A 24642-nucleotide genomic window follows, 5' to 3' on the forward strand; every position below is an offset into this window, starting at 1 on the left:
CTCTGCCAACTTTTTCCCTATGCCAGGCGAAGAAGGGAAGGATTAAGACGCAGCTTTTTTTTAAGGGGGCAAAACCCCATAGACGCTTGTCCACCCTGTCCATTTAGTCACTTGGTCCTTTCGTTGGCCACCATCAGCTTCATTCATGGATGTAAAAATTGGGCAGCTGTCAGCTCGGCTTAATCTTTTACAGTGAGTTAATTTTCAGCTTAAGTTAAACAGTTTTTCTTTTTGACTTTTGTTTTACTTTTTAAGTAGGTGGTATGTAAGATAAAGCCACCAGGTGGGACTGGTGAAGGTTTTGTTGTGTTGCTCCTCCCAGGGGAAGCACAGAAGACCGGTGGGGAGGGGGGTGTGTGAATGGCAGAGGGAAGTTTGAGATCTAGGAGGAGGAGGGGGGGTGAGTATATATAGACAGCAGCATGCTGTGGATCGCATTTGTTGAACCTGCAGAGATTGGGCAGGCAGGCTGACTCAGGGAGCCACCACTGTACAAAGAGGATATCCCAGACTGACACATCCAGACTCCTGCTGATCTCATCAACCTTTTTTTTTTTCCATCTGAAAATTGCAGAAAGGTGACTGAGCCCCAGGCGTGCTCTCTCGTTTTTGCGTGCAGAATACCTCCGTCTTCTTTTCCTCCTTGTCATCTGGTCCTCCGACTTAACCCAAAGATGCCCAACTTCTCTGGGAACTGGAAGATGAAATATTCTGAAAATTTTGAGGAGCTCCTGAAGGCGTTGGGTGAGTGAGCGCCCAGAACAGCGATACGTCTTCCACGCTGCTTATTGTGTGCCGAGTTAGCTTAGGGCAGCTTTAGGTTTTCGGGTCGGGCGTGATGATCCATAATCCAAGTCTGTAATTTATTAAATTTACCTCCTAGTCCTAATATAGACCTGGAGGATGATAGGCAGATATCATTTTTTTTATTTATTTCTAATAGATATCAAGGGAGACATGATATACAAAGGAGACATGATCTACTACACAAATATCTTGTTCTAAAACAAGAATATCAATAGATTTCTACATATCACCTAATTTGTATTTGTCCTAATACAGATACCAAGACTGGTCTTAATACAGATACCGAGACCGGTTCTAATTCAAATACCAAGACCGTTCCTAATATGGATACCAAGACCGGTCCTAATACAAAAACCAAGACCAGCCCTAGTACAGATACCAAGACCGATCCTAGTACAGATACCAAGACCGGTCCTAGTACAGATACCAAGACTGGTACTTATATGGATACCAAGACACATCCTAGTACAGATACCAAGACTGGTTCTAATACAGATACCAAGACTGATCCTAATACAGATACCAGGGCCAGTCCTAGTACAAATACTTGGACTTGTCCTGATACAGATACCAAGACCGTTCCTAATATGGATACCAAGACCGATCCTAGTACAGAAACCAAGACCAGTCCTAGTACAGATACCAAGACTGGTGCTTATATGGATACCAGGACTCGTCCTAGTACACATACCAAGACTGGTTCTAATATAGATACCAAGACTGGTTCTAATACAGATACCAAGACTGATCCTAATACAGATACCAGGACCAGTCCTAGTACAAATACCTGGACCCGTCCTGATACAGATACCAAAACTGGTCCTAGTACAGATACCAAGACCGGTTCTAATACAGATACAAAGATTGGTCCTAATATCTATATTAGGACGGGTCTTCATATTAATATCAGTACTGGTCCTAGTACAGTTATCCAGACCAGTCTTAATACAGATACCAAGACCGGTCTTAATAAGGATTCCAAGACCAGTCCTAGTAAAGATATTTAAACCGTTCCTAATACAGATATACTGGTCCTGGTATGGATACCAAGATTGGCCCTAGCACAGATATCAAGACCGGTCCTAATACAGGTACAAAGATTGGTCCTCATACTAATATGAAGACCTGTACTAATATAGATATCAGTACTGGTCCTGATACAGATACCAAGACCCATCCTAGTACAGATAGCAAGACTGGTCCTGGTATGAATACCATGACTGGTCCTAGTACTGATTTCAAGTCCAGTTCTAATGCAGATACCAAGACCAGACCTAGTACAGACACCAAGACTCATCCTAATACAGATTCCAAGACCCATCCTAATACAGATACCAAGACTGGACCTAGTACAGATATGAAGACCAGTTTAGTACTGATTCCAAAACCGGTCCTAATACAAATACCGAGACTGGTCCTGGTATGGATACCAAGACTGGTCCTAATACAGATACAAAGACCAGTCCTAGTACAGATACTTAGACTAATCCTAATACAGATTCCAATACTCTTCCTAATACCAAGGTATCTTGTCATAATACGACTCATCGTAATATAGAAGGATTTACATCAAAAACTTAAATTCGGCACAGATCAAAAAAATTTTCTCCTTACATGTTCTGATACATAGATTTTTTTTCATCTCCATATGGTAGTACAAAGACATTAGACATCTCTATTGTACACAAATACACAGAATTCATATCTGACATCTTGTCCTAAAGGTGCCTTTAAATCTATACATTTACCGCAGCGGCGCACAGTAACACGCGGTCATTTGTGATGCGGTACCATTTATTTAGAACTGCAGCAGGTCCAGGTTTCTTTACACTGCCATGCGCTAGCTGCCAACACAGTGTGAATCGGCTGCCATGACGCAATGCGTGATAGCGCGTGAAATACGGTAGGTAATGCACCGCGGTAGACCACAAAGGTCTGAAGTGGCTCCTTTGCACAAAGGATTCGATCAATATCCCGCTCTTCATAATAACATCAGATTGATCATTCATGTATTGTGCCCTAATATACAGGTTATAGATTCATATATGCTTATACCTTCCCCCAATTTACAGATAATCAGATCAATATCCAATGACACATCCTATGGTATCAAATTGATATTTCATGTCTTGTAATATTCATTGGATTATGATATGTCCTACCCCCTCCTAATATACAGATATGGAGAAATCCATGTCTGATACATTGTCCTAATACACAGATAATCAGATCAATATCCCATGCACAGATATTAGATTTATATTTCATATCTTGTAATATTCATTGGACTATGATATGTCTTACCCCCCTTCCTAATACACAGTCTAGGAGATCCATGTCCATCACATTATCCTAATACACAGATAATGAGAACATTGAATCTTACATCTCTTCCTAATACGCAGATAATCCGATCAATATGCCATGCATTGATATCAGATTGATGTTTGGTATCTTGTAATATTAATTGGATTATATGTCCTATCCTCTCCTAATTTACAGATAGGAAGAGATCCATATCTGATATATTATCCTAATACACAGATAATGAGAACATTACACCTCTTCCTAATACACAGATGATCAGATCAATATCCCACACCACATCCTATTATATTAGATTACTAATTTTACCTTATATAAATGCAATAAATATTATAAGTCCTACCCTCTCCTAATACCCAGAGATGAAGAGATCCATGTCTGATCCTTATTCTTTTACACAGGTACATCCTAACATCAGATTGATCGTTCATATAGTGTGAGCTAATACACAGATAATCAGATCAATATCCAATGCCTAGATATGAGATTGACATTTAATGTCTTATAATAATTATTGGATTATGCTATGTCCTACCCTTTCCTAATACACAGACATGAAGAGATCCTTCCCTGATCTATTATCCTAATACGCAGAAAATGAGAACATTGAATCTTACACCTCTTTCTAATACACAGATAATCAGATCAATACCCCATGCCTCTTCCTAGGATATCAGATTGATACTTTCTACTTTGTAATATTCATTAGATTAATATAGATCCTACCCTCTCCTAATACACAGAGATGAGGAGATCCATGTCTGATGCATTATCCTAATAAGCAGATAATAAGAAAATTACCCCATGTCTCATCCTAGCATATCAGATTGATACTTTTTACCTTGTAATATTCCTTGGCTTAATATGCATCCTACCCTCTCCTAATACACAGAGATGAAGAGATATATGTCTGATACATTATTCTAATACACAGATACATCCTAACATCAGATTGATCATTCATATATTAGGACCTAATGCACAGATGATTAGATCAATATCCCATCCTAAGATATCAGATTGATACTTCATACCCTGTAATGTTCATTGGATAAATATATGTCCTACCCTCTCCTAATACACAGAGATGAAGAGATCCGTGTCTGATGCATTATTCTAATACATAGATACATCCTAACATCTGATGGATCATTCACATATTGAGACCTAATATGCAGGTTTTAGATTCATGTATGATTATACCTTGCCCTAATACACAGATGATTAGATCAATATTCCATTCTAAGATATCAGAATGATACTTCTTACCTTGCCATATATATATATATGGTTTAATATATGTCCTACCCTCTCCTTATACACAGAGATGAAGAGATCCATGTCTGATTCATTATTCTAATACACACAATGAGAACTTTGAATCTTATACTTCTTTCTAATATACAGATGATGCCTCATCCTATGATATCAAATGGATACTTTTTTCCTTGTAATATTCATTGGATTATGATATGTCCTAACCTCTCTTAGTACCCTGAGATGAAGAGATCAATGTCTGATGCATTATTCTAATACACAGACAATGAGAACTTTGAATCATATACTTCTTTCTAATATACAGATGATGCCTCATCCTATGATATCAGATGGATACTTTTTTCCTTGTAATGTTCATTGGATTATGATATGTCCTAACCTCTCCTAATACACTGAGATGAAGAGATCAATGTCTGATGCATTATTCTAATACACAGATAATGAGAACTTTGAATATTATACCTCTTCATAATACACAGATAATCAGATCAATATGCCACACCACATCCTAAGATACCAAATTGATACATTATCAATAATGAGAGCTTTGTATCTATCATCACCTTCTATTACACAGATATCAGGATTTTCATTGTTCAATTGTTTTTTGTTTCCTCACTCTAATACAGAGAATTATTGTGTAATATGTAGAGTTGAAATATATATATATATTATGTTTTGATTTTTTTAATATAAAACCTAATACTGGGGTCCTGGGTTCAGTTACCACCTAGGAGCTCCTTTAATTTGTGAGGGTTTCCTCCTGCCAGCAGATAAAAGGCTTGGACTGGCTCTTATGTCTGCGTTACTGAGAGAAGAAATTATATTGTAAGCTCCCTTAGCAACAAAGGTTGATGTACACTATAAGGTGAAATGTATGTGGACCCCCTCCAAATGATTGAGTTTGGGTGTTTCCAGTGACGGGAAATAATAACACTACAACATACAAAGACGTTGTAGACAATTCGGCTCTTCCAACCTTGTGGTAACAGTTTGATGAAGGTCCTTTTTTTGTTAGACCACAACGATGCCCCTGTGGATAAAGCCAGCTCCATGAAGATGTGGTTTGATGAGTTTAGAGTAGAGGAACTTGAGTGTCCTGCACTGATCCATGACCTCAAACCTACGGAACACCTTAGGATGAATTGGAACACCAATTGTGAGCCAGGTCTTCTCATTCAACATCAGTACCTGACCTCACAAATGGTGGCCAGCTTCGTAAAGATATGGTTTAACCAGTTTGGGGTTGAGGAACTTGAGAGTCCAGCAGAAAGTCCTCACCTAAACCCTATCGTTCTCCTTTGGGATGAATTGCAACACCAATTGTGAGTCAGGTCTTCTCATCCAACATCGGTTCCTGACTTCACAAATGGTGGCCAGCTCCATAAAGACATGGTTTGGCCAGTTTGGTGTTGAGGAACTTGAGTGTCCTGCACAGAGCCCTGACCTCAACTCTACTGAACACCTTTGGGATTAATTGGAACACCAATTGTGAGCCAGTCTTCTCATCCAACATTGGTACATGACCTCATAAATGTTTTTTTTTTGTCTGAATGGACACAAATTCCCCCAGACACCCTCCAAAATCTTAAGGAAAGCCTTCCCAGAAGGGTGGAGGCTGCTATAGCAAAAAGTGGTGGCCAACTCCATATTAAAGGCAGTGGTTTTGGAGTAATATATCCAACAAGTCCAAAAAGGTGTGATGGCCGGGTATCCACAAGTGTTTAACCATATAGTGTAAGTGATCTGTGTGGTCTGTAGGGTGCTATGGTATTTTTTGGTGCTATATAAAGAAATATAATGAGAACTGTTACATCTATGGGTGGCATTAGTATATAGTTCATCATTGTCCAGGCAAGCAGATATTGGCGGAATTGGGGGCCATCAAATATTTCTGGTAAGGAAGGATGTAGATGTTGATGGATGATGTTAAAACTTGATCCAACCAACTTTCCCGGCCAGCGCCTAATGACGGTTGGTCAAAGTGGGTGACCATCCATGTTATGGCTTACGGAGTACATCTATCCAATCATACTGAAGGCACTTCTTATTAGGGGGATAAGGATAGCAGTTTGGTAAGAGGCCCTTAGCCAGCAATGTTTACAACTACCCTTTGAGGTAGCCACACAAGCCTTATAGTTGGTAACATTTTATAGTATATATACAAGCAACATAAACCTTAAAGTGTCAACCCCAGTTTTCGATAGATGCAGGAGGGTTATACCATCTGGCAATTTTAGTCTCTCATGGACTTTATGCTTTATTAATGTTAAATTTCCATCTGCTGTGCCCATTATGAGTGGTTCCCGCCATCCCTGTGCTGAGTTCTTTCGTCTGCACACCTGCTGTACCCATTATGAGGGGTTCCCACCATCTCTGTGCTGCGTTCCCAGGTCTCCACTCCTGTTGTGTCCCACCATCCCTACACTGAGATCCCAGGTCTGTACACCTGCTGTGCCCGTTATGAGGGGTTCCCACCATCCCTGTGCTGAGTTCCTAGATCTCTACACCTGCTGTGACCATTATGAGGGGTTCCCACCATCCCTGTGCTGAGTTACCAGGTCTGTACACCTGCTGTGCCCGTTATGAGGGGTTCCCACCATCCCTGTGCTGAGTTCCTGGGTCTCTACACCTGCTGTGACCATTATGAGGGGTTCCCACCATCCCTGTGCTGAGTTACCAGGTCTGTACACCTGCTGCACCCATTATGAGGGGTTTCCACCATCCCTAAGCTGACCTCCTGGGTCTGCAAACCTACTTTGCCCAGTATGAGGAGAGATTTAGTTGGGAACATCCAAAACCCCCAGGTGGACGGGAACAAAGTTGGGAGTTAAAGCATAGAGATCTTACTTTTGGAATATCCAAGACCTATAGGAAGTCAAGAGATGGCTCACCAAGCCGACCAAGCGCCACCTATACCTAAAATATCACTTTCGGGTGGGCTTATCCTTTAATATTTTCCTGAAGATTGTTTCCTAGTGGTATCCTCAGCCCATCAGCTTGCAAGTACCTGTAAACACATGCTCTTGAAATATACAGTATATTGTATATTTTGTACCCAGCTTTTAAACTTGTTGCCTATATTCAAGATAAGATTTCCCCCTTTCCAAACCCACAGAGCTCACACTTCCTCCCGCATTGTGATGCTAACAGCCCGACTTGGTCTGGAGAAGAGGTCTCTCTTAAATTGCTAATGAATTACATTGTAACGGATTCCTTCCAAATAACAAGCCTGCCCTTCCCACTGTCAGGGCCATTTGGATTTGAACGGGGGATGTACAACTGAGCAGGCAATGGCAAAAAATAATTAACTCCCAAAGAGTTTGGCAGCTGCAGATGATCGACTTGTAGAATAGTTTGTGCATAAAGTGTTGGCCTGCAACGCAAAATTCCATATAGATAAATAGAACATTTTCCACTCTCTATTACTGTATCGATAGCAGAGATCAGTCTTTGTCAAATTTTACCCAAGAGGAATCTCTTCCAAGATTAGTCCATTGGGGGTAATTAGAAAAATGTTCCTTACATTGGTGGTCAGTGAGAAGAATGCCCCTTACATTGGTGATCAGTGAGAAGAATGCCCCTTACATTGGTGGTCAATGGGAAGAATGCTCTTTACATTGGTGGTCAGTGAGAAGAATGTTTCTTACATTGGTGATTAGTGAGAAGAATGTCCCTTACATTGGTGGTCAGTGAGAAGAATGTTCCTTACATTGGTGATCAGTGAGAAGAATGCTCCTTACATTGGTGATCAGTGAGAAGAATGCTCCTTACATTGGTGATCAGTGAGAAGAATGTTCCTTACATTGGTGATCAGTGAGAAGAATGTTCCTTACATTGGTGGTCAGTGGGAAGAATGTTCCTTACATTGGTGGTCAGTGGGAAAAATGCTGTAAAACGATTCTGACTTGAGTGATCTCAGCCAGTCTACGAGGTTCATGAAAAATTCAGAAGCTTTAACATTCCCCGTAAACTCCTCCAGATATCAAAGCCGAGGGAAGGTTTCGTTTTAATAGGATTGTTAGAGTTGGCGAAGTCGGGTAAAGCATCTGGAGATCCGGGGAAATTTGTGATCTCACTTTATGGCTCGTCTGTTCTGCACATTGCCAACCCCCCCCACCACCCCTCAGGGCAAGTCACTTCTTGAAACAGAACATGAAGATCTGCAAAGAGTCAGCTCAGAGATGTGAGATCCTTTAATATATAGGGAACGCAATCCCGTGCTTTTGATTGGCTGTCTTGGGACACCATAGCTCCTTAACACTTTCCTTCACCCTTAAAGGGTCACTCCACCCTGAAATGATCTTTCAGCGTTTGGTGGTTGCTGGAGAGTTACACCAATTCCCGGGTTTGCATGCTTAAAGTGCGTGTTATAAGGGTCTCCTACCATTCCTACTGGATTTATTATTTTTTATTTTTTTAATTATGGATAATGTAAGGGGGAGGAGCTGGGACACACAGTGGTGGGCGGGGACACCTGAAAACTCCATAGTGGACAGGAATTATGGCAAGGAGCTTCTCGCTATGGGAGTATCCAACTATAGAAGCTTGGGACTGACTCCGCCCACCGGCTCCGCCCATAACAAGATCCTTTTTTATGAGTGCAGTAGTCCTGCAAAACCTATATCTAGGCAGGGGCGGGGCCTTTTCCTATGCAAATACCGACTTTCACAAAGTCATACTTGCAAAGGCTTTTTTGTGGGCAGAGGGAGCTCCAGCAGTATTCTGTGCGATGCAGATGAAAGCAGCTTCTCACAGTGTGCATCTCATTTCCTAGCTGGAGGGATGCCCAGCGTCATCTAGGCCTTTCCTCCCCAGCCTGAATGTCCCTTTCCTTCATTAGATTTCAGTTCTTTTAATCATAGAGGCTCAGCATCACATGGGGGGGCATTACCCAGGGCGGTCTGTATGCAAATGGCGCATGACTAAGAGCGCCCTCTACTGCCATCATGGTATTCTGCTCTTTTGCACAACTCCTCCCACTTCTTGCATCATCTATCCCTTTTCCTGCCCAGCCTGATTGTCCCTGGCTCCGCCCCTTTCCTTCACTAGGTTTCAGTTCTTCCAATCATACAGGATCAGCATCACATGTGGGCGTTACCCAGGGGGGTCCATACGCAAATACAGCCTGCTTAAGAGGGCCCTCTACTGCCATCATGGTATTCTGCTCTTTTGCATAACTCCTCCCACTGCTTGAATCATCTATCCCTTTTCCTGCCCTACCTGAGTGTCCCTGGCTCCGCCCCTTTTCCCTCACTAGATTTCAGTTCTTCCAATCATACAGGATCAGCATCACATGTGGGCGTTACCCAGGGCGGTCCGTATGCAAATACAGCCTGCCTAAGAGCGCCCTCTACTGTCATCAAGGCTTTCTGCTTTTCAAATAACTCCTCCCACTGCCTTGCATCAGGGCTCCTCTTGGGAGGGTGCTGTGTTAGTTTCAGGAAGCTATGTTCCGCCCCCCCCTGCTGGCCCCTCCCACCTGTCATGATCTGCTTTTATTGCATAGAGAGGCGCAGAGGCCCAGATGTAAAATAAGGCATTAGATAAAAATAGAAAAATTTCAAAAAATTAATGTGCATGTTGATGGGGACAGGAAGAAGAAACCAGGGAAGGCAAAATATAAGCAGACTAAGCTTCAGCATTAAGGCATGCTAAAATGACACACCGAGAGGCCGTTGTAGCATTCCTTAAGCACACTAAATGAACTAAATTTTAAAAAAATTGTCTGCAGTCAGGCTCTAATGTCTGACACGTCTCTTCACGCCCCGTTTACGCCGATCCGGGTCAGCCGGGTCCGTTTTCCTCGCCGCCCTAAGCGCTGCCAGTGCGCCTGGGTGAACGCCATGAATAAAATATCAGCCGAGGCATTTAATATGGAAATGTACACTTCCTTCCCACAGGTCCTTCGGAGAATATTTCTGTCGTTAACCCCCCCGAGGAGGTCTCCCCCGCGTCCATCACGTTACGGATATCTCTGTATTGTAGCCTCGCACCTTCCCCGCAGGAGGGGGGGGGGGAGGGTGCGGCGGCGGCCATGTTTTATTGCTCCGGTCACCGAGCAGTATCCCTTTCCATCAGCGCTCCCCTTTCCCTGGAGGAAGCCGGAGCCGGTTTTCTGCCAGCAATCATTCTGGAAAAGCCACCATCTCCTGATTTATGGCTGCACAAAGTCATGTAACCCGAACTGTATGGATTTATTACCGCGGTGTGCGCTTCCCACCAACCCCCCCCCCCCCCGAGTCCAGCTGTCATTTTTTTATATCTGGAATTCCCTGAATCCTATAGAATACATGTTATAAGACATTCAGCTTTTCTGGCTTACTGAAATGCATGCTAAGTAATGCCTGCATTCATTTGCTCTGCTTTCCAGAAGAACGGCACCATCTTTGCTCAGGCATCATCCGGGGTCATCATCTACTTTCTGGGCCTCAGAGGTCATGTAAATCCGGTGCCAGCGCAGTTCTTGGCTGTGTTCACAAATGCCTGACGCAGATCAGCCCCCTAACTGCAGCCTCTCAGCTTGTGACTTGCTACAAGGTAGTAGTCTGAGTGATCCCTGGGGGGAGGGGAGACTAAGGAAATGCTTCCTCTTGCCTGCAGCAGACTGGTGGCATCATCTCAGCCTAGGCAAAGTCACTTGATTGTGCTCAAGGATGGCTTTTTAGTGATAAGCTTTACAGGGGAATGATGGTGTTGCTGAATCTTGTGACATGTCAGGAATGTGTTCATACAGACTTGTAAAGTTTCTGACAGGTCCACTCTGATTGGTGGGACTGGGAGGCTATGATGGGATTTCTCTTCTGCTGGGCTATAAGCAATGACTGAATATATTCTACCTGCTCAATTATTGTATGTATGTCTGAGGAGCTCCCACACTCCCCACTGGATTTTTATTATAATAAATTATAATAATAGTAGAACATAATATAATATAGTATATTGTAACATAATATAATGTACATTTAAAATATATTATAATATAATAATAATAATAAACTTTATTTTATATAGCGCCTTTAAAGGTGGATTCTCAAAGCGCTTTGCAATATAACATAACATTCTGTAGTATCGTATAATATAATAGTATAATCTAATGTATTATCATATAATAACATCTAGTATAGTATAACACAACACAATATTATGTTAACATAAGTTAATATAATATAACATAATATAGTATATTATAACATAATATAATATTAATTAAAAAAATATTATAATATAACATTCTGTAGTATAATAGTGTAATGTAATATATCATAATAGAATACAATCTAGCATAGTATGATGCGACACAATATTATATAAATTATATAAAATAATATATTATAGCATCATATAATATAAAATAATATAATATATTATAATATAACATAATTTAAACTCATATATTACAACATAATATAATAATAATAATAGTATACCAGAATTTAACAGATTATAATATATAATATTATATAATGCTATAAATGTTATATTATAACAGAACATAACATAATACAACATAATATAGTCAAGTATAGTATAACTTAATATACCATAAAATAAAACAATATAATAATATATAAAATAGTCTAGTATAGTATAATATAATATAATAAAATATAATAATAATAGTATACCAGAATTTAACAGATTATAATATATAATATAACATTTGAAAGCATTATATAATATTATATAACGAAACGTAACATCATATAATATAATACAATATAATATAATGTAGTCAAGTATAGTATAACCTAATATAACATAAAATAAAATAACATAATATAATATAATATAAAATAGTCTAGTGTAGTATAACATAATATAATATATTATAATATAACATAACATGTAGTATAATAACATATAATATAGTATAGTATAATATAATGCAATGCAATATTATATAAAATATTATATTATAACATCATATAATATAAAATAATTAAATATATTATAATAGAACATAATATCATTTAAATTAATATATTACAACATAATATAATATAATAATAATAGTATACCAGAATTTAACAGATTATAATATACTATAACATTTTATAGCATTATATAATATTATATAACGGAACATAACATGATATAATACAATATAATATAATGTAGTCAAGTATAGTATAACTTAATATAACATAAAATAAAATAACATAATATAATATAAAATAAAATAGTCTAGTATAGTATAACATAATATAATATAAAATAATATATTATAATATAACATAACATGTAGTATAATAACATATAATATAGTTTAGTATAGTATAATATAATGCAACACAATATTATATAAAATAATATATTATAACATCATACAATATAATATAACATAACATAGTATAATATAAGATAATATAATTTAATATAATATTACCCAATATAATAAAAAATATAAAAAAAAAATAATAATAATATAAGCTAGTATAATATAGTATATTATTTTATATGATGTTTTAACATAACATAATATAATCTAGTATAGCATAATATAGTGTTGTATATAACCTGGTATGAGCCTCGTGCAGTACCTGTATAGCAGAGCTTAGACTAGGAGAAGAAGAATCAGCACAAGGAGCATGCTGATAGGAGAGTATAGCAGAGTGAAAGAGCGATGAGCTTCTCCTTTCATTGTCCAGTCACAAGTTGGGGGGAAGGGAGAAGACCTGTAAGTGTCTCTTAATTGCAGCAGAGACAAATCAGGTCTCCTCCCCTGACAGGCAGGGCTGTGCTGTGTGGCAGAGCTGTGTAAATCTCAGGACTGGATGGACAGAAATACAAATCCTTTGTATGTATTTGCCCGGAGCTCAGCTCCTGTGCGGTCCGTAGTATAGGACGCCCCCACTGATGGGGTTAAAGTAAGATCCCCCCTGCGGCGCGTCGCGGAGGCAGCCACGGAACAGGTGCAAAGCGCGGGTCGCCCCCTTTTCTCCATGGACAGCGGGCGGCGGGGAGCGATTGGCAGAACGTTGGCCCCGGGCCCAGGGCAGAGGGCTGCCAGCTGGAGACACGCAGGCTGTTTTGAGTTACGGCTTTGACACGCATTCCCTGCTGAGAGGGAAAATAGAGATTTTTCACCGCCGGGCCCCTCCAGCCGCCCCGAAATTAATGGGATTTAATTGTTCCGCACAAGACGCAGCGTGAGGAGTGAGACGGCCGGGGTCGGGGTGTCGCATCCCCAGCTGTAAGAAATAACAGCTCGTTTATCAGAGGGGAACACCCTTCTATTTTAATTAAGTTCTCTGTCTGTTCACTCCGGGGGGGGGGTTCTCCTGATGAAGCTGCTGCCACAGGAGGGGGGGATGGATTTTATGAGCTCGTCCAGAAGTTTTATAATGAACTTAAATCACCGCTTGTCTCATGAGGCTGCTGTGAGCTGCACTGTGCATGGCGGGAATGGGTTTTAATGAGCAGCCAGTGCGCTGTCAGTCTGATTTGAAATTTCACCTAGTGTGCAAAGGATTATGGGAATTGAGTGGAAGAACATCAAACCGCAGGATGCAACCTAAAAAAAATCCCCGTAACAGCTTTAGATATATCAACTTTACAACTGAGAGCAATTAGTACCCCAACTGACACATCACAGGTCTCATTTTAATCAATAAATGGGCGATTGTTTAAATTGTAATTACACTTAAGGCATGCTAAAATGACACACCATAGTATAAAGTCACTTTAGCATGCCTTAAGCTCACTTTAAGTTGCCTTTATGGTGTTCTCATTCCTCTGATTCACTAGGCCGTAATGGCTTTTACGGCATGCTTAAGTGACACACAATAATATGCGCTGAGAGGCCACTTTAGCGTGCCTTAGACTCACTTTAAGGCACCTTAAACTAAACCAGGGTGAGACCTTTATGGTGTCCCTGTGCCTCTGGTTTATCAAGCTGTAGTTGCTCTTAATACCCCCATACACAGCATTAGATTTTCTGCAGATTTTTGTCTTCAGATTTACCAAAACCATGTAGTGCGAGGGCCGGCCTGATTGCATACAAATTGAAACTCTTAAGGTTTGACCTCATATTATATGGTTTTGGTAAATCTGAAGATAAAAATCTGCAGAAAATCTAATAGTGTGTATGGGGCTTAAGGCATGCTAAAATTACACTCCATAATACAGACTGAGAGACCACTTCAGCATGCCTTAAATAAAACCTTTATAATGCCCCCCGTGCCTCTGATCCTTCAAGCTGTATTTTCACTCACCCTAGGTTCACACTGATGCGTTTTTTAGTGCAGTTTGCAGAAACGCACTACAGTCCATTTAACATGGTTTCCTAAGGTACAAGTTCACATCTATGCATTTTGCGGCCGGTGCGTTTTTGGAAAGGGTTCGGGGACTTTTTTCCACGCGATTTGCGGGTACTAGACTTCAATGGAATCGCACCAGAAACGTAAGTGTTGTGTTTGTGATGCGATTTTTGTCGTGTTTTGCGGTTTTTATTTTAACACTGTATATAGGTGGTTGCTAAGTAGGGGGCCGGGAAGCCAACCACCGCGTCCTTAAAGCGGAGTTCCGGCCAAATTTTTTTTTTTCATTGACCCGAGCATTATTAATTATTAAATAAAAAAACAAGTATACAAGGTTAATTGTGGATGTTTCTAAAATATAAATTTAATACTTACAAGTTTCTCCCTCCTGTTTTGGCCGTTGCCTTCATGATTGTGGGCATGTGAAGCCCAATCGATATCTCTTCCTGGATAAGCGTTGGAGAGGTGCATGCTGGGTAACCAGCATGCACCTCTTGATTTCCCATCCATACCAGACCTTTATCCGAGCATACAGCCCGGCAGGTGAGGAAAGGGACGGGACAAGCGAGCGCTCCTGAACTATACCAGGGCACATGCCCTCAACATACACGAGGGGATGGGTGCTTTGGGGCAGGGGGGCTCTGCCCCCCCCCCAAAGCACCTTGCCCCCATGTTGATGGGGACAAGGGCCTCTTCCCGACAACCCTGGTGGTTGTGGGGGTCTGCAGGCGGGGGAGCTTATCAGAAACTGGAAGCCCCCTTTAAGTCTCTCCCGCCACCGTCCTCTCCCACCACTGTCTCTCCCGCCGCCGTCCTCTCCCACCGCTGTCTCCCCCGCTGCCGTCCTCTCCCACCGCTGTCTCCCCCGCCGCTGTCCTCTCCCACCACTGTCTCTTCCGCCGCCGTCCTCTCCCACTGCTGTCTCTCCAGCCGCCGTACTCTCCCACAGCTGTCTCCCCCGCTGCCGTCCTCTCCCACCGTTGTCTCTCCCGCCGCTGTCCTCTCCCAGCACTGTCTCTTCCGCCGCCGTCCTCTCCCACCGCTGTCTCTCCCGCCGCCTTCCTCTCCCACTGCTGTCTCTCACGCCGCCGTCCTCTCGCTCCGCTGTGTCTCCCATCGCCGTCCTCTCCTACTGCTGTCTCTCCCGTCGCCGTCCTCTCCTGCCACTGTCTCTCCCGCCGCTGTCCTCTCCCTCCGCTGTCTCTCCCACCGCTGTCTCTCCCACCGCCGTCCTCTCCCACAGCTGTCTCTCCCGCCGCCGTCCTCTCCCGCCGCCGTCCTCTCCTACCGCTGTCTCTCCCGCCGCCGTCCTCTCCTGCCACTGTCTCTCCCGCCACTGTCCTCTCCCGCCGCTGTCCTCTCCCACCGCTGTCTCTCCCGCCGCCGTCTTCTCCCAGCGCTGTCTCTCCTGGTGCTGTCTTCTTCCTTGCCGCCGGTTACCCGCAAAAAAAAGCCACTCTTCTTCTGTGGCTGTCTTCCTCCATTGTGTTGTCGTCCGCTGTCTGGCATCTCTTATATATGTGACACCACAAGGGGCAGGCTCTCTGGTCGATGTCATCAGATGGCCACGCCCCATGGCTATATAAGAGATGCCAGACAGCGGACGACAACACAATGGAGGAAGACACAGAAGAAGAGCAGCTTTTTTTTTTGCAGGAGAGGAAGAAGACAGAAGCGGAAGAAGACAGCTCAGAGCTATTTTATTAATAAAGGACTTTTGGAGGTGAATGGGTAGGGGCATAATGTACCCAATACCTATTTACATGAGGAGGGGGCGGGATCTGGGGGCCTCCTTCTTAAAGGGGTGCTTCCAGATTCCGATAAGCCCTCCCGCTCGCAGACCCCGACAACCACCAGCCAGGGTTGTTGGGACGAGGCCCTTGTCCCCAGGGGTGCTTCCAGATTCCGATAAGCCCCCCACCCGCAGACCACGACAAAAATCGGCCAGGGTTGTTGGGAAGAGGCCCTTGTCCTCATCAACATGGGGGCAAGGTGCTTTGGGGGGAGGGGGTCGAGCCCCCTCCCCTCCCAAAACACCCATCCGCACCATGTTAAAGGCATGCGGCCTGGTATGGTTCAGGAGGGGGGGGCGCTCGCTCGTCCCCTCCCTTTCCTGACCTGCCGGGCGGCATGCTCTGATAAGGGTCTGGTATGGATTTTTGGGGGGACCCTACGCCATTTTACAAAAAAAAATTTGCAAGGGGGGGGTCCTCTCCGGATCCATACTAGACCCGAAAAGGCCTGGTATGGACTTCAGGGGGGGGACTCCAAGCCGTTTTTTTTGCCGATTTTTTTCTACAGGCAATTTATACTATATACTATACTATACCAATTTTTTTTTTTTTGCCAGCTATAGTTTTTTTTTTTCCATTCAACTGTCAGCGGAGAACCCTGCTGACAGCTGATGACTCATCGGTTGTTAAGGACGCGACGGTCAGCTTCCCGGCCCCCTCCTTAGCAACCAGCTATATGCAGTGTGTTTAAAGAGAAAAAAAAAAGGTAAATCACAAAATGCATGAAAACTGCATGCAAAAACACATAAAAAAAAAAAAAAACGAGGGTTTAAAAACGCAAAATGCACTGCAATACATGCCTGAAAAACGCATCAAGCGCAGCCCCATAGATGTGAACCTAGACTTAGGGTATGCTAAAGTAACACATGATACTATGGAGTGAGGGCTCACTTTAGCATGCCTTAAGTACATTTTAAGGTGCCCTATATAATACTGGGGTGAAGCCTTTATAGTGTTCTCATGCCTCTGATTCCTCAAACTTTAACTGCGCTTAAGGCATGCCAAAGTGACACACAATAGTATGCAATGAGAGGCCACTTTAGCGTGCCGTGGGCTCTTGTGAAGCTTACAGAACTCAGGGAAGAGCGATGATGTTCTCCTACCGCGGAGGATTTTTCCTCTCTGAATGGCGGTAATTTTAGCTCGCCGTTTATTAGCCAAGTTTTTAGAGGTTTTTTTTAATATGTAGAAGATTATTGCGGAAAATTCTTTGATCCGTCTGGCAGCGGCAGCGCTGTCTCTGGTTTCTGTCTCCGTCTAGCTCACCTTCCCTGGCAGCCGTCCATTCCCTCCCCCCCATCCCCCAACACTCGCTGTGTTGTCATTGGCTCTCCCAGTTTCCTTCGCCTTATCACAACGCAATCCTAAAAAAGTCCGGATCCAAGAGATGGAAATATAAACTGCACCTGCAGGTGACACCGGCTTCGTGTTTCAATGTTAACCTTCAAGATCGACGCTTTCCAGGAAACATTTAGAAACGCTCACTTCTTCGTTACTTTAGATTGTGGCAAATTCAGCAGGATTTTCACAGTGCCTCTAAAGTCAGACTTGGCGCACTGCAGCGTCGCTCCTGAAAAAGGGGGGAGGAGCTGGCAGCGGGAAACACCTAGCCTGCGTTTCCCATTGGTTCAGAGAAGAACGGAAGCCGTATGTATCCTCTCTGAACTCAACTGCCTAAACTCAGTCTCCTTCCTGAGTACCTGAAACATGAAACTATCAGAGCTGGAAAAAAAAAAAAAAAAGCGCAGGATGGAATCTGTCCATCGTTATCCCTGTCTGTCCGTTATCTCCGTGTTATCACCCCGATGTCCTCTGATCTCAGATCTCAGCCCTTGTGTGTGGGGGTTGTGGAACATTGTGAAACGTGATACTGTCAGAGCTACACATAGAAAACAGAGCACAGGCTCCGGGTGTGTCACCGCTATTGTTCTATGTGAGTCTATCTATCTATCTATCTATCTATCTATCTATCTATCTATCTATCTATCTATCTATCTATCACTCTATCTAATTGGAGCTCCTTCCTCTATCGGTTGACTTGTATGATTGATAATCAAGTTACATGATATTCCCGTACTGGACGCTCTCATATCACATTATCATCTCCCCAGTGGATGGGAATATATTAATAGTGCCGTGTGACCACAAGTTTACATGGTGGATATATCTGGAGCCATTACTAATTTCATCAGAGGAATGTATTCTACGTATTAATACGCTATGCATATAGCTAACCATTGTGAGATAGATAGATAGATAGATAGATAGATAGATAGATAGATAGATAGATAGATAGATAGATAGATAGATAGATAGATAGATAGATAGATAGATAGATTTTTATCTTGTAACTTTTTTTTAAGACCAATCCTAAGCGCTACCCCATTGACGTCAGGCCTTGCTCTGCAGTAAGTGGCCAGGGCAGTTGACTGCTGCACCCTGGACAACATCGCTGCAAAACCGCTGGAGTCCTGCCTACATGGCCTTCGTTCTGCCCGTTTGGCCATAATGTTCAGATTCCTTCAGTTACGATAGTGAGGAGTGGAGAAATTCACCCTTCCCACTGACAGATATGCCATCTATGGGCATCCTGAAGACAGAAGACAGGTCCTCTTTAACATTATTCTACCACATAAAAGCCCCGGTTTATGGTGTCCACTCCATTAAATGTCTGTTTGCCTGACCTCTCCTGAATCCTCCCAGGTCATTACAATCTCCCTCATCACCCTCCGTTTAACCTCTGTACACATGATTGTGTCATCCTACATCAAACAATATGGAGGACCACCCCCCATTTTTTTTCCTACCACAATCCCAAGCCTGGGCTCCAATTGACAAGGCAGAAAACAGCCCTTGAAGTTTTACTGCTTCCTCCATTGTCACAGAGGCCTGCTTAAATATCTGAGAGCTTTTTATTGCTTTATGGCTTATCACCTCAGTGTTAAACCTCTTCTGGAAAGATCAAAGCCAACTGGGATGCAAAAAAAAGAGAAAGTCTTGATAGCCTTCTGATTTCTTCCACACTTTCAGGCATTTACAGGGTCAAGATGATAGCTTCCTTTGAAGTGCTCATGTTTGGGCTGGATTAAACAGAGCTTTGAAAAATTTAGGGTGCCTACGGCCATTGAGGAATGTTCTTATGTTTGAGGGCCACTCCGTGACCTTGGCTGATAATTCCTGGCCAAGCCTGCTTGAGAAGGGTGGGGGGAGTCAATTAGCCACATAGGGATTTCAAACAATAGCTATTGTATCTTCAGATTGCTCCCCGTTATTAAATGCCATTTGTTTCACTATAAATGGTGAAAACAATACTTAACTCTCCCAGTGCCCGTGCCCATTTGTAGGCTGATTGCCTACCAAATTGCACACGCCCTTTAGAAGACAGATGAAGAAGATTTTTTATTGTTGGTGAGGCATCTTCATATTGTTATTTTATTATTATTATACAGGATTTATAAAGCACCATCAGTTTACGCAGCGCTTTACAATATAAGGCCATAAACTGATTTGATGGTCAAATGGCCATAAACGTGGCAATTTTGGAGCTAAGCTTTTAATTGCAACAATTGCCTCCCTATGATTTCATGATATCCGAGCCGTCTTTAATATTCCAGGGAGTACTTACCCCTGGCCAAGCCTAGCTGGGGGTAAAGATGATCTATCAGAATGGATATTCCTAGCTATTTGCAACTGTATCTTTGGAATGTTCTATGTTACTAATTGCCAGGTGTTCCAATTTCTGTGGAGAAAACGAAACTAAGCTCTAATAGTGCCCGTGCCCATTTATAGGCTGAGATAAGGAAATGATTCCTCAAGTTCCTCCAAAAGAACATAGTCAAACTTTGAAGTAGCAGATTTGCCACGGCCTTTCCTCAGAGAGGCACCTACCTAGAGATTTGTCACTGCCTGTCCTCAGAGAGGCACCTATCTAGGCCACCTTATGGATGGCTGTACACTCCAATTTTAAAGCTTAGCTTTAAATCACCAACCGACATCCCATTATTTCAATTGTTTCCCTGCTACAGTCCGAAATACTAAAGCAATCCTTACTGGAACATCCTATGGAAGGGATGGGATCAACTGTTGATATCCATCCTCGTATAGAATTCTCCATTGCTACCTCAGATAGATACCCTTAAGCCCCTGCATTGGCCCGCTGGGTCTACTTTTTTGGAAGGCCTCAGGCAAAATCCTATTTTAAAAAGCTCCCTTCTGGAACAACTTATAGAGTGACAGATATGGAATGGGATTGAATGCTGATGGCCATCTTCAGCTAGAAGGTGCCATCACTACATTGCCTGGTAATGGATAGCCCTTGAGTTAGCCCACTGGGTCTGCTTTTCAGGAAGGCTTTGGGCAAAAACCTCTTTGAAGGGGCCCCATCAGGAGCATCATATGAAGCAAAAGATTAGGGATGGGATTGATTGTTAAAGGCCAACCTTAGCTAGAAGGCTCCATCACTACTTTGCCTGGTAATGTATAGCCCTTGAGCTGGGGCCCACTGTGTCTACTTTTCTGAAAGGCCTGGTTCCCCACCCTTTTTTGAGCGAGCCATGTCTAGATTGTCTTATGGAGCAGCACATCAGAGATGGGATTCATTTTTGATGGGAATTCTTAGCTAGAAGGCACCATCACTACATTGCTCGCTACTGGGTGGCCCTTGTGTTGACCCACTGGGTCTACTTTTCAAGAAGGCCTTGGGCAAAAACCTCTTTGAAGGAGCCCTGTCTGGAGCATCTTATGAAGCAACCAGGGATCAGGGATGGGATTGATTGTTGAAGGCCAACCTTGGCAAGAAGGCTCCATCAAAATGATGTAAAGTTATGCACTTGGGGGCTAAGAATATGCATGCATCATACATGCTAGGGGGAGTACAACTGGGGGAGCCCATAGTGGAGAAGGATCTGGGGGTTTTGGTAGATCATAAGCTCAATAATAGCATGCAATTCCAATCTGCGGTTTCCAAAGCGAGCAAAGTCCTTTCTTGTATTAATAGAGGTATGGACTCCAGAGAGAGAGATATCATTTTGCCCCTGTACAAATCATTAGTAAGACCTCATCTGGAATATGCAGTTCAGTTTTGGGCACCAGTTCTCAAAAAGGATATCAGGGAACTGGAGAAAGTGCTGAGAAGGGCAACCAAACTGATAAGAGGCATGGAGGAGCTCAGCTATGAGGAAAGATTAGAGGAACTGAATTTATTCTCTCTTGAGAAGAGGAGAATAAGGGGGATATGATCACCATGTATACATACATACAATAAGTGGTCCATATAGTGAACTTGATGTTGAGTTATTCACTTTAAGGTCATCACATAGGACAAGGGGGCACTCTTTACGTCTAGAGGAAAAAAGATTTCATCTCCAAATATGGAAAGGTTTCTTCACAGTAAGAGCTGTGAAAATGTAGAATAGACTCCCTCCAGGGGTAGTTCTGGCAAGCTCAGTAGATTGCTTTAAAAAAAAGTCTTGATTATTTCCTAAACGTACAGTACATAATATAACTGGGTACTAACATTTATAGGTAAAGTTGATCCAGGGAAAATCCGAAAATGCCTCTCGGGGGATCAGGAAAGAATTTTTTCCCCTGCTGTAGCAAATTGGATCATGCTTTGCTGGGGTTTTTCACCTTCCTCTGGATCAACTGTGGGTGAAGAATTGTGTATATGGGATTGTATGATTTTTTTTTTTTTTAATTAGATGGACTTGTGTCTTTTTTCAACTTGACTAGCCATGTAATACCTTGCCTGGTAATGGATAGCCCTTGAGTTGGCCCACTAGGTCTACTTTTCTGGAAGGCCTAATTCCCTACCCTTTTTCAAAGGAGCCCGTCTAGAATGTCTTATGGAGCAACAAGTCAGAGATGGGATTCATTTTTTATGGGCATCCTCAGCTAAAAGATTCCACCACTACCTGGCCTGCTAGTTGGTGGTCCTTGAGTTGGCCCACTAGGTCTAATTTTTTGGATGACCAGGGGCAAAAACGTACTTAAAGGTGCCCCTTTTAAGCGACGGGGACTTCTTGAAAACTTCCTCCCTGTTTTCAAGTTATCATATGCCTGTAGGCCTCAGAACGAGAAGGACAAGGGTTACAGCAGGCCACAGGTGACAGGATCGGTTTTTGATTTGATGATATGATGCTGTATAAATGCAGGGAGGAACATGAATGGAATGTTTGCCAGCGTTGCTTCGTTTGCCAGCTAAACCCCGGAGCAAACAAGGGCTCTCATTCTCTATTCATTCATCACAAACAAGATAGGTTTTATGGGAGAAAATGACAGCTCTCTCTCCTTTTTTTTTTTTTATTATGGATCATGCTCGTCTCTCTTACAGACGTGACCTCCTTTTCTGTCTCTGAGAAATCATATGTCTGCTGTAACCTCGTGCCTCCTGGGAGGGTAGAGACCTCACAAGATATACCAGTCATCCCATTGTGGGCCGCGCTAATCACATCTCAACAGTCAGCTTGTTTGGCTTGCTGTACATAGCGCTGTACAATTCCTTTATTGTTACTCTTCCAAGAATACCCGAACCTTTACTTCTACTATCCTTTATTTGTACTGTGCTGGCATGTTCAGCATCTGCTCAGGCAGCCAGGCGTAAAAATTAAATACCACCAGACAAACGACAAAGAATCTCCGGCTTAGTATTCTATCTAGAATCTACCCTTATGCCATCTATCTATATCATTACTCTATCTATCTATCTATCTATCTATCTATCTATCTATCTATCTATCTATCTATCTATCTATCTATCTATCTATCTATCTATCTATCTATCTCTTTTCTTGCATGTCTATCACTCATCCATCTATTCTTGTATCCATCTATGGCTCTTTTCTTTTTTATTTCTTTATTTATTATATCTGTCTGTCCATGTATATCTCTTCTCTTTTGTTTTTTCTCTGACTCATTTTTATTTATTAGTCATCTGTCTATCTTTTCTCCCTTTCATCTATATTTGTCTTTGCATCGTCTCTCCTCCTCTTTCTCTTCTCTTCTCTTCTCTTCTCTTCTCTTCTCTTCTCTTCTCTTCTCTTCTCTTCTCTTCTCTTATCTTCTCTTCTCTTCCTCTTCCTCTTCCTCTTCCTCTTCCTCTTCCTCTTCCCCTCTCCTTCCCATAGTTTTTGCTTCTTTTTTTATTCTTTTCTCTCCTCTACTCTCCCCTTCCCTACTCTTCCCATCTTTTCGCTTCTTTTTTATTCTCTCCTCTCCTCTCCCCTCTCCTCTTCCCATCTTTTCCCTTTGTTTTCATTTGTTCCTCTCTTCTCCTCTCCCCTTCCTTTCTCTTCTCTTCCCATCTTTTCACTTTTATTTGATCCTCTCCTCTTCTCTTCTTTTCAATTTTTTTCTCTTCTCTCTCCTTTCCTCTCCTCTCCTCTTCTCTTCTTGCAATTTTTTTTTATTCTTTCCTCTCCTCTTCCCCTTCTTTCTCTTCTGTCCTCTCCTCTTCTCTTCCTATCTTTCCACTTCTTTTTTATCCTCTCCCCTTCCTTTTGTTTCACTTCTTTTTATTCTCTTCTCTCCTCTCTCCTTTCCTCTTCTCTTCCCATCCATTTGCTTCTTTTTTATCCTCTTCTCTCCTCTCCTCTTCCCTTCTTGATTTTTTTTTTATTCTTTCCTTTCCTCTTCCCTTTCTTTCTCTTCTCTCCTATCTCCTCTCCTCTTCTCTTCCCATCTTTTCATTACTTTTGTATCCTCTCCTCTCCCCTTCCTTTCTTTTCGCTTCTTTTTTATTCTCTTCTCTCCTCTCTCCTCTTCTCTTTCCATCCTTTTGTTTCTTTATTATTCTCTTCCCTCCTCTCTCCTCTCCTCTCCTCTTCCCTTCTTGCCTTTTTTTTATTCTTTCCTCTTCTCTTCCCTTTCTTTCTCTTCTCTCCTCTCCTCTTCTCTTGCCATCTTTTCACTTCTTTTTTATCCTCTCCTCTTCCCTCCTTTTCGCTTATTTTTTATTCTCCTATCTCCTCTCCTCTTCTCCTTCCATCTTTTCACTTCTTTTTTTTCCTCTCCTCTCCTCTTCCTTTCTTTTCACTTCTTTTTTATTCTCTTCTCTCCTCTCCTCTTCTCTTCCCATCCTTTTGTTTCTTTTTTATTCACTTTTCTCCTCTCTCCTCTCCGATTCACTTCTCCTTCTATCTTTTCACTTCTTTTTCATTCGTTCCTCTCTTCTCCTCTCC

The 24642-nt window shown here is 42.2% G+C and overlaps 1 protein-coding gene across 1 annotated transcript in view; it reads left to right on the plus strand.

Annotated features, from left to right (window-relative positions):
* Positions 1-408: 408 nt before the first annotated feature.
* CRABP2 (cellular retinoic acid binding protein 2) overlaps positions 409-24642 on the plus strand; it is a 46078-nt gene continuing 21844 nt past the window's right edge. Inside the window, exon 1 of the mRNA XM_073610099.1 lies at positions 409-744. Coding sequence (XP_073466200.1) covers positions 675-744 — 70 coding nt within the window. The 5' untranslated portion in view covers positions 409-674. The remainder of the gene's footprint in view (positions 745-24642) is intronic.

The sequence above is a fragment of the Aquarana catesbeiana genome, linkage group LG13 (genome assembly GCF_042186555.1).
Source record: "Aquarana catesbeiana isolate 2022-GZ linkage group LG13, ASM4218655v1, whole genome shotgun sequence".
NCBI lineage: Eukaryota > Metazoa > Chordata > Amphibia > Anura > Ranidae > Aquarana > Aquarana catesbeiana.